General features: G+C 35.0%; 1 protein-coding gene across 2 annotated transcripts in view; it reads right to left on the bottom strand.

Annotated features, from left to right (window-relative positions):
- Positions 1–12,215, bottom strand: part of LOC144964926 (calcitonin receptor-like) — a 231,953-nt gene that overhangs the window by 9,579 nt on the left and 210,159 nt on the right. For both annotated transcript variants that reach the window (XM_078899721.1, XM_078899722.1), the window contains exons 12-13: positions 11,055–11,137; positions 8,105–8,237 (exon numbers count right to left, since the gene is read on the bottom strand). In XM_078899721.1, the coding sequence (XP_078755847.1) occupies positions 8,105–8,237; positions 11,055–11,137 (216 nt within the window). The remainder of the gene's footprint in view (positions 1–8,104; positions 8,238–11,054; positions 11,138–12,215) is intronic.

Raw genomic sequence — 12,215 nt, 5'->3', positions numbered from 1 at the left:
TATTATTTTTTAGGCTTGGTGGGCGTACGAGAGTCTCATTTTTGAGAAGCCGAAGGAACTATTCAATCATGTGACATTATCTGCTTAATTATAGGCCTGGTAAGCTAATATTTTATGATCTCATTGTTGTAATGGAAAACACTCTCAAACCAAACTAGTGTCCATTACAATAATGTTAAATCAAGCCTAAAATACGTTCAGTTATCGTAATATTATATGTACATATGTGCGGCTATGTGGTATGACACTCGCTTTCGGATCGGAAGGTCCTGGGTTTAAGCCTCGCTCGGCGCATAGTTGAGTCCTTGGAGAAGGCTCTTTGCTCACATTCTCTAACAGTACTCATGTGTAAAATAAACACCTGGTCGTTAACAGCGTTGTCTCTGTCCGAAAATTTGTAACATCGCCTAACAGGCGTCATGTCCCGTCCTATATGTTAAATGTTGTTGCTGGCCAGGGACTCCTTGTAAAGCGCTTTGAGCATATTTAGTGGATATTGCTCTATATAAAAGATCATTTTTTTAATATGAATATAACACAAATATCGTTGTCGAAGATTGAGGTGTAGGTTCCTCAAATTAAAATGTCAAAGACGAAAATGATATTATTAAAACAGGATCATGAATTTAACACTTGGTGACGTTTGTTGAATGTCAGCTGCCGATGGAGAAAGTTATTAAAGGTGAAGAAAAGTACGTAAAACTAAAGGCATGTAGATTTAAGGCATTTAAAATTCACTGCTGACCGATAGCCATGGAATCCCTAAAGGTTTATTTGTGTCGATTCGAAAAAGATATATATACACCATTTTGTACGAAAATCTCCTGGCTTAGCGTTGTACGAGTAGTTTGAGAGACGCTTGATCAACTCATATATATATATATATAGATATATATATATATATATATATATATATATATATATATATATATATATATATATATATATATATATATATATATACACTTTAAAAATATTTGGCTTGTATTCACTTATCATTTTGTTGTTGTAAAGATTTCTTCTGGGTATCATTAAAATATCCATGATAAAAATCAATCTATCAATCTATAAATCAATACATTCATCTGTCTATCTTTCTATCTATCTATCCTTCCATATGTAAACCTGCATGCTAAACCACTATCCCTAAATATTACTCCGGGTTGCACACTTTATCCATCTGTCTATCTATCCACCCACCTATCTATCTATCTATCTATCTATCTATCTATCTATCTATCTATCTATCTATCTATCTATCTATCTATCTATCTATCTATCTATCTATCTATCTAACTATCTATATATCTATCTATCTATCTATCTATCTATCTATCTTTCTATCTATCTATCTATCTATCTATCCACCACCCTAACTATCTATTTACTTATCTGTAAACCTGCATGCCAAGCACGTATCCCCAAGTTTTCCACCCCCAACCAATCCTCACGACTCCATATCCCAGTCAACCCCACAACTTTAATACATTTTTTTCATCAAGAAACAATTCCCTCAAATTATAACAGGAAATAACGGCAATACATCTTTCAATAATGATAATAGCAAGCTGTGACAGAATGAATGAAATCTTCAAAGGGAAAGAAAGGGGCCTTAAACTTAAAACTAAAATAAACAAAAAACAAAAACAAAACAACAACAAAAAATAAATAAATAAAAAAAAAATAAAAAAAAAAAAAAGCAAAAAAAAAAAATACAATAAACAAACAACAAAACATAAGCAATGTCCCATTCGATTATGGATAGAACGAAATTGACGCCACTCAGCTCTTTGTTATTGTTTTTAACCAGCCATTTTTATATGTAGTTCTAACTAAAATGTATAAATCAAACTATAAATGTCAAAGATTACACATTGTTGTGCGCCTTGTACGTTATATCCGACGAAACGCACAGCATCAATAGCCTCAAGAGGTAAATAATATTGATGCTGTGCGTTTAGCGAATAAGCCTACAACATTCGTCAGCCAGAAATAAAGTTCTGACACATAAAACTATGTGTAACCTTGAACGTTTGTAGTCTGATTAATGCAGTTTAGTGAGAACTCTTCATAAAAACGGCTGGCTTAACACAATAGCAATGACCTGAGTGACGTCAACTTCGTGCAAGCTAGAGGCGTGGTAAACAGTATATAGTAATAGCTTTGGTGCTGAGGGTTATTTATTTATTTATTTATTTATTTATTTATTAATCAATCTATTTTTTACAATCTAGAAGAGATTCACCCTATCATTAACCTCTTAAAGACGGGGGTCGCTTTTAGTTTAACCAGTTAACTGCCGTACCCAGTAAAGACACCATTTAAAAATTTGGCCAGAAAACTGGTCCTTATTGATCGTTTTACATGACTCTCATCTCGCGAAGTCCCAGGTTTGAGAGGTTTTGCCAAGATGAGGGTCATTTAAATCGATCGATATTTGAAGGACGAGTTTTCTGGCTAAATTTTAAATACATATCTTTCCAGAGTACGACATTTAAGTGGTTAATCTAACACCGCAAAATATATTACCCTTTTAAAAAAAAAAAAAGAAAGGGATCAATAGCATCTACGAAAAATGAGTAGCATGGTTGCTAGATGCTATTGCGAGTAATCCTATAGAGCCACAAGCCCATGGAGCCGGGGTTTATTTCGGTTTTTATAGTGTGAAACAGGCAATAACAATTACTTGCGACACTTAGATAGGACGCCAGTCTATGGCAAAGTACTTTCCCCCTGATCTTACTGACCCAGCAACCCATTTGCTGCGAGGTGTGTAGGGGGTGGGTGATAAGTAAAAAAAATGTCGATCTCGATCCCTTTGTATTTGATGTGAGTGCTCTTCTAACCGAGCTTTCGGGACCCCCAACCTGCCAAGTTGATAAAAACAGAGTGGTCTGCTTGCAGTCACATTGATATTAATAATTATAATAATAGACTCTTATAGAGCGCGCGGTATCCTCAACAACGAGGCTCTTGGCGCTTGAAACTACATCAACACAAAAGAATATAGAGAGTATATGACATTAAAAAAATATTTTCAAGGATTTCTTGACAACACACAATGATTTGGATTCTCGGATGCTCTGGGGAATGGTGTTAATTAATAACAATAATGGGAGAATAATAAGTAGTACTAAATTGAAATTTAGTCTCGCTCGTAAAGAATTACTATCACTTGTCAAAGTCAGACTGAGAGAGAAGAGTGTGTTTATGACATACGGCTAAACAATAATCTTGCAATGAAGGACAATAATCTCACGATAAACACAGAAGAATAGAAAAAATGACAAGGATATAAAAGAACAGAGGATCGAAAGATTTGACGAATTTACAAAGGGAGAGAACTGCAACTGCAGACGATAGATAAGCGATCCCTTATCAAATTTTGAATTGGACTTCTTCTTCGTCTTTTTTCCTTCTTCTTCTCCTCCTTCTTCTCCTCTGCTTCTTCTTTTTCCTCCCCCTCTCCACCCCTCCTCCTCCTCCTCCTCCTCCTTTTTCTTCTTCTTCTTCTTCTTCTTCTTCTTCTTCTTCTTCTTCTTCTTCTTCTTCTTCTTCTTCTTCTTCTTCGTCTGCTGCTGCTACTACTACTACTACTACTACTACTACTACTACTACTACTACTACTACTACTACTACTACTACGACTACTACTAATGCTACTACTACTACTACTACTACTACTACTACTACTACTACTACTACTACTACTACTACTACTACTACTATTACTACCACGACTACAACTACTACTGCTACTACTACTACTTCTACTACTACTACTACTACTACTACTACTACTACTACTACTACTACTACTACTACTACTACTACTACTACTATTACTACTACTACTACTACTACTACTTCTTCTTCTCCTTTCTTCTCCTTCCTCTCCTCCTCCTCCTTCAATTGTGCACATTTTTCCTTTCTTACCAAAGAATATAATCTTTCCCACAAACCAATTTTGATTTGAGGGAAAATATTGCATATTGCTTAATTGAAGCCATAGTTACAATGCAATCACTGCTCCCTTGGTGGAAACAGTTTATTCTGCATTTAAAATCACGTAAATAATGGAAAACTATTCATCATCATCATCATCATCATCATCATCATCATCATCATCATCACCATCATCATCATCATCATCGTCGTCGTCGTGATCATCATCATCATCATCATCATCATCATCATCATCATCATCATCATCATCATCATCATTGCCTTTTTCACCCTGGGTTAGTGTATAGGCCACAGACAAACAGTTTCCATCCTTTTCTATTCCGAGCTAACCTTTTTTAAATTATATCGGTCCATGTCTTATCACTTCTCTGTATATCAGCTTCTTTTAATACTTCTCCATGTTCCCCGTGGCCTTCCCTTGATCTTCTGCCCTGAGGGTTCCAATCCAATACTTTTTTTTGGTTACAGTGGACTCATTCTTTCTAAGGGTGAGTCCAATCCACCTCCATCGTCTTCTTCCTATTTCCTCTCCCGCTGGTTTCTGCTGTGTTTTTTTTCTCCATACTTCTTCATTCTTATTCTGTCCATCCATTTTATTTTGAGCAGCTTACTATTGCCAGGGACAAAATCACTCCCGTTGTTTAAGGGTTTAATATCAACCAATTAAAATGTATGTGGTGTAATAATTCTCGGTGTAAAATTGGTCCCAGGTAAAAAAAAAACAAAACAAAACAAAAACAACTCTTTATTTAACGCTAAACCTTAAACGATCGTAATTTTTAAAAAAAGAACACTCGATTGTATTTATAAAGACGGAAAATACAACTAAAAATATACCAATTCACAAATTATCTGGCGTATAAAATGAAAGAAAAAATAAATAAAACAAGATAACAAACAACCCCCCCCCCCCAAAAAAAAAAAACCCCAAAAAACAAAAAAACAAAAAAAAAAAAAAAAAAAGAAAAGAAAGAAACACCACACAAACACAAAAGAAAGCAAAACAAACGAAAAAGAACCAAAACTCCCCCCCCCCCCACCTTCCCAGAAAAACAAAAACAAAACAGAACAAACAAAAACAAAAAAAAAACAACAACAAATGAACAAAAAAAAAAGCCAAAAAAAAGCAAAATCAAAACATATAAAAAAAAATACTAAAAAAAACCCCCAACAAACAAAAAAAAAAAACACCTAAACAAGTCTCAAAAACAACAACAAAAAAAAAAAATAAACAACCCAAAAATAACAAATCACAAAATAAAAACAAAACAAAAAAACAAAAACAAAAACAAAACAAAACAAAACAAAACACAAAAAAAAAAACAAGAAGAAAAAAAACCCCACAGCGAATTAATTCTTTTTCTTTTTGCCAATTAAAATTAATTGAAATTTTGCACCTCGGAACAGAGACATTGAGCTGAAAGATGTAAAGGTGTAGATAGGCTTTGTCCACTACTGACAGAATGAGGAAATCTAATTAAATAAATAACATAAAGAATAAAATTAACCAATGGATCCTGAAGTTCATTCGGTTCAGTTTATTGAGCTTGGCTTGCTTAATTAATCAGTTAATTGCCGTATTCTGGAAAAACTCGTATTTAAAAATTTAGCCCAAAAAAATATTAAAAAAAAAAATCAACCCAACCCCCCCCCCCACCCAAAAAAAAAAAAAAAACAAACAAAACACCAAACAACCAACAAAACAAAACGAAGTACAAACCCAAACTCGTCATTCAAATATCGATCGATTTAACTCTTTCCTTTCCGATCATTTTCAGTATTTTCTCAAAATGGCAGGCTTACCCAGCAGAAAAATTGATTTTTTAAACCCAAACAAGCTCGCCACAAAACAACTTTATGTTCTTATTGATTAAACGAAAGTTTGTGATGTATAAAATACTGTAAATCTGAACAAGAAAAATGTATTTTGTATCGTAACAAATGTGACGATTTTGCTGTAGGTAGGTGCAATGAGAAGGTTAAATGACCCTCATCTTGGCAAAAACTATCAAACTTGGGAATCAGGCGAGTACTATGCGCAGGGGATCCCGATAGCTCAGTTGGTAGAGCACTCGCTTCACACGCAAAGGGACCATGATCGATCCCGGGTGCAGTCGATATTTTTTCGACCTCTCTGTCCACCCAGCAGTAAATGGGTAGCTGGGTCTGTTAGGTCCGGAGAAAAGTAACTTGCGATAGACTAGCATCCTATCTAAAAGGGTAGCAAGCAATTGTTATTGTCCCTTTCACGATATAGAAACCGGGATAAACTCCGGATCCATGGGTCTTAAGTCTCTGGAGGACTACTATCATGCACTGGCAAAAACCCCCTCCAAAAAAACATGCTATGTGACCGACGTGTACATATATGCAGGTCTGACATCCGAACCCACTTATGGGCTTAGTTTTAACATTGTTGCAATGGACAATATTTTGCGTTATTTTCTGAGATTTCCATTAAAACAATGAGCCCATAAAAAAATTGGGTTATCAGACCTGCAAATAAGTGCACGTTGTATGCGACCTATCGCGTTCATCTGGTGTTATGTCGGTAATGTCATGTAAATGAAGTAGTGCCAAAATGCCATTTTCGTAAGATTCATCTAAAATATCCTTATATAAAAGAACTAAGGAAGGCTGTCGATTTTGCCAAATTCTTGGGGTTAAATAATGAAAAATATACCAAAACTGTCGATCTAGCACCAAAAGAATAGTAATATTAATGTAATATATTACAATAGCGCCAGTCCCTTCCAAATAGCTCTAGGCACACAATATACATGGCATGCAATATATATCGTTTTAAAAAATCACTCTACCATTTTGTCAACAACATTTAAAAGATGAGAATACGGCATTATATTTAAAAAAAAATATAAATTAGGGTAAATATGTTCTTTGAGGTGACACTGCAAAAATAATGTAATTAAATCTGTGGTAGTCTATATTAAGAAGATTGTTTATCCATTCTTTTTAAACTTTAATTTATTTTTTTTAATACATAAATAATAAATGGTCTATTTGTTCTTTCTACATACCACATAAATACAACAGAAAGAGATGACTTTTTAATTTTCTTTAAAAAACTGCTTCAGAATCAGTAAAGCTAGAGCGCATATTGAATGGCAGAGAATTCCGCACTGTTGGAGCTACGCATGCGCAATAAAAGGTTCTTTCTTTTAATGTTGCATTCCCCTTTCTTAGTGCAGCGAAATTCTGATAAAACCAACACTGCAAGACCAAAAAGATTAGTTGACTTAAAGCAGATTTTATCTATGGAACGCACTTTGATAAAGAACAGAAGATTTTGGATCAAAATGAGGTGTTGATTTGATGCGGATTCCACTGTAGTAATGAGTTTTCAAATGCTCGAAAAAGTATGGACAAAGTTTATACTTTTCTCCTTCTTCTTTCAGCTCATCCCGTATTTTGCAGGGTTGCCATAATGAATGCCACATCTCCATGCATTTCGGTTCATAGCATCATTCTTCCCCCAGGCCCAGTTCTTTCATATCGTTCTTTACCCGATCCAACCATATTATCGTCTTTGGGCGTCCCTTTTTTCTCGTTCCCGCGAATTGTATATTCGATACTTTCCTTCCCATGTACTACGTCTCTCGTCTCTTTACATGTTCGTACATGTTAACTGGCAGGCTTACCTAGCAGAAACATTGAATTTTAAAACTCAAACAAGCCCTATACAAAACAACTTTATTTTCTTAATACTTAAACAAAGACCATTCTTCAAAGTTTGTGATGTACAAAATAAATCTGAATAAGAAAAATGTATATTGTTTCGTAACAAATGTGACGATTTTGCTGCAGATGATAAGGAGAGGGTTAAAAGTTTATACTTTTATACATTTAAAAAAAAGATCTTTGAGACACAATTTCTGCTCTTCTTTTGGTGAAAGATCGTCTGTTTTCTGTTTCTTTTTCATTACTTATCCCAGGGAAGCTGATGAAAAGAACATTTTTCTTAGTTATTTTCCAAATAACTTAATATTGTTTTTTTTTTATTTATCGAATCTAACAAAAACGACCTTTAAGCACAGTGTCAAATCATCTCTGAAACATTTCAAGTGGTTTTAAACAGAAGCATAACATTGTGATAAAAGATGTACATTTACATACAGACCTGTAAGCTTGAAAGAATTTTATTCAAAAGTTCAAAGAACTCTGCGAACGCTCCTCCTTGCGGTCTGTAAACAAACAAGATAAACTGTACTCCAAACAGAGGAACCAAAACACCGACAGCTTTGGCAGCACGTCTGAAAGTAAAGAGAAAAAAAAACGCGATTTGGGTAAGGGGAGGGAATTATTATTTAGATACCTATTCAATCATACAGAAATAGGACCCGCTGCCTTAATCTAGTATAAAGTCGTGATGGATCATAATAAATTTCAAATTCATTACCCAAAGAGAAAACAAATAGAAAACAGTATAAGTCCAAAGTGATACAAAAATGCTAGAAACTGTGGACTGTAAAAAGTAATGAACAAAAATGAATATAACAGCTTCAAAAAAGAACAAAATACCAAACACGGAACGTTTCGGACTCAAACCCCTTACTCAGCAGATGTTAAAGACAATGTCATAAGTTAGAAGAAGGTTTTTGAGCGCGATACGCTCAGTGTTTGGTATTTTGTTTTTGTGAAGCTGTTATATTCATTTTTTTTTCATTAGCAAAGAAACTTTTGTCTAGCGCACAATATCCATTAAATGAGCATAAAGAGCTTCACAGAGCACACTGACGTAAGAATATGCATAATGAATGTAAGGCTCAATAACACTAAATATTAATTTTTGGACAGGAACAAACGCTGTTGCCGATTAGGTATTCAGAATTTTAGGCGAAGAAAGGTAAGAAAATGTCCATTTTCAAGGACTCAACCATAAATAAATAAATAAAACAATAAAATAATAATAAAATTCCCTTTATTCATCCCATAGGGGAAATTTGTTCTAGGGTCTATTCCAAGGGAAGACTGGAATAACCCAGGCGTCAGCCGCAGTGAAGCACCGCAAATTGAGCTAGGCGAGCTGACTTGCTCAAGGCCAAACAGCACAGCGGTGGGTGATCGAACTTGGTAACTTTCGAGTACGAAGCCAAGACCGTTCCGCTGAGCCACGCTGCCCCTACAAGTGTCATATTACTAAATTAAAAACAGGAATTTAAGTCTTAACTTAAGATTAGAGAAGTGGAGAAGAAACATAGGCGTTACGGAGAGTGAAAGCCCAGAAGTGGACGTGGGGACAGAAATTAAAGATGGCACCAGGTCATGATGATTGGAAATCTACTCTGTTGGCTTTATGCGCAGCTGAAGCACCAAAAGTGTATATATATATATATATATATATATATATATATATATATATATATATATATAATATATATATATACACTTTATATATATATATATATATATATATATATATATATATATATATATATATATATATATATTGCACAAGTAAGCAAATATATGACGTAATGGAAGACATCCTGATTAACTAAAAATCAATAGAATGTACTAAAATATCGGGAGGCCTGCCACACGTTCTTCGGGCACAACCTAGTAATTTAAACTAACCCTAATAGGAAAAACAATATTCCTTGGACCTCTACTGGGTACTTATTACTAACCCTAATGGAAAAAATCCCACCGACCTCGAGCTAACTCTTATAGGAAAAAACAAACTTATAGGAGTGCTATGCGGTACCTTTCAATACGTCAGCGACAATGGCGACGGAGAACAGAAACAACTATTATAATAGGAAATTTTAAACTTTTACCATTCAATCAATGTTTGTTCTACAGCTTTTTAAAATCCTACTAATAATTGACAGCTTGAATAAATAAATGTCTGACAAAAGATCCATGTTAAAATATCATATAAAGTGAACAGAAAAATAGGGTATGGAGTAGTGCCATATGAAAACAGATAATAAAAATCACGGGGTCAGTGCCAAACTCAGGATCCAATTGACACGACACCCTCCGCCTGGTTGGGAGAGAGAAGACAGCGATCGGTCGCACAACCGACTGAGCTTTCCAACCACACGAAAATATGGCTTTCAAACTTAGTACATACCAATCTAACGCTTCTCTACCCCGACTTCCGTGAGGACCACAACGAGACTGGCTAACAAACTCCGAGAACTCTATAATTGGTGAGCAAATTAAGCTATCCACCATCCTCTGTACGAAACAAGACTTGTAAACACATAGGACCTACAAGGAATAGCTCCGTTATTGGGTTTGAATAAGATTCAGAACTCGTACAGAGGATGGTGGATAGCTTAGTTTGCGGGGTAGTCACGTTGTGGTACTCACGGAAGTCGGGAGAGAGGAGCGCACGACTGGTACTAAGTTTGAAAGTCATATTTTGTGTGGCTGGATAGCTCAGTTCTATTACGATTTTAACGGCTTACTGATTTTCTACCGCCAATACAATCATTGTGGTGTCAAGATTGACTGAAAATAGTTTTAAAACATGTTAAAAGTTGCGGAAAACAAAACAAATTTATTTTTGGGAAAAGGAAGGGGTGAGAAAGATAGAGAGAAGAAATACTATCTGTGTCCACACCTGTTCCCGGCATTCATCGAGATGTGTCGCTTCTGTTTGCTCGTCTTCTGTTCAAGAAAAGTTTACATAGTCTCTGTTGCAATTAGGACATTTATACAAAATGCTTGAAATTTTTATGTTAAATCAGCACCGTGGTAATAAATACACCTTTAATCTCCCCATAAATAGCTTGCATCATTATATCGAATTAACAATAATAATGTGGGACGTCAGATATCCAAGCGTTAAATTTCGCTAAAATCACATTAAAAAATAAAGAAGCATCATTCAATTATTATTGTAAATGTCTTTTATTCAGAGATATTATATTATATACATTTATATAATAAATCAAATTCTATTCATAACTAGACTAAAATATGTCTTTTAGAATTATCCCACAGCCACCCTTCACCTTCCCTGCCCCCCCCCCCCCCCCTCCCCCTCCCCCCCCCCTCTCTCTCTCTCTCCCCCCCCCCCCCCCCCCCCCCCCCCCGACATCCAACAAGCTATTTACCTGAAATTACTTGGCTCATTCGGATGTGGTTCCAACTGTTTAATCATGATGAACACGATACGAAGGAGAAAAAACACATTCACCTGTGAAAGAAAATAATAATCATAAATTGGAAGAGAATTATTGTTTATATTTCCTGTATCAAATTTCGCTTTGATGTGTTGAGAATTAGGCCTATTCGACCATGCACTTACAAATGGCTATTCTATCCATTTATGGCCCCAAAAAGTTTGACTTCTAATCTATTCTTTCAAAAAATAAATAACAGGGTTGGAGCTCAAAATTTCTCCGTACAGCCCATGTAAAATTATTTTTACCAACATAATTACCTGCAAGTCTAGATGTTCTAAAACTATTTTTTTTACAGATTTATATACGAGTAACTTGCAAACCTTTCAGTGATTAAGGTAATTGTATCATACCTTGACTCAATGATTATTTATAAAATCTGCTGGAGCATAATGATCGGTCCTTTGATGTTGGGAGACGCCATCTGGCCCCCCAGTTGCCAGATTTATTTTGGTGCACCAACAGACTTTAATTTCCGGACCGGAGAAGAAGAAGAAGAAGAAGAAGAAGAAGAAGAAGAAGAAGAAGAAGAAGAAGAAGAAGAAGAAGAAGAAGAAGAAGAAGAAGAAGAAGGAGAAGAAGAAGAAAAGAAGAAGAAGAGAAGAAGAAGAATGAAGAAGAAGAAGAAGAAGAAGAAGAAGAAGAAGAAGAAGAAGAAGAAGAAGAAGAAGAAGAAGAAGAAGAAGAAGAAAAGAAGAAGAAGAAGAAGAAGAAGAAGAAGAAGAAGAAGAAGAAGAAGAAGAAGAAGAAGAAGAAGAAGAAGAAGAAGAAGAAGAAGAAGAAGAAGAAGAAGGATCAGCTTAGCTGATCGATATCTTAAGTATCTCACCAAAATGAAAAAAAAGTGTTTTGTAATTTCGATGAGTGTTTTTATATGACGGTCATTATTCAAATCTAATGTGTTTGCAGTGAATTGATTAATACGTTTATTTCCAACAGGAAGAATGGAACTACTCTTTCTATGATCAAGATAAAAATAAAATGCGTAAAGGTGTATATGACAAAGTACCTGACAAAGCAATAAAAAGACAAGCCAAAATCAATCATACTATAAATTAGCCGTCTTCGACTAAGTGTCGAACTCCACAACTT

The sequence above is a fragment of the Berghia stephanieae genome, chromosome 2, assembly GCF_034508935.2.
Source record: "Berghia stephanieae isolate SIO BIC M18660-M18661 chromosome 2, UCSD_Bste_1.3, whole genome shotgun sequence".
Lineage (NCBI taxonomy): Eukaryota > Metazoa > Mollusca > Gastropoda > Nudibranchia > Aeolidiidae > Berghia > Berghia stephanieae.
This window is presented reverse-complemented; position numbering and strand designations above follow the sequence as displayed.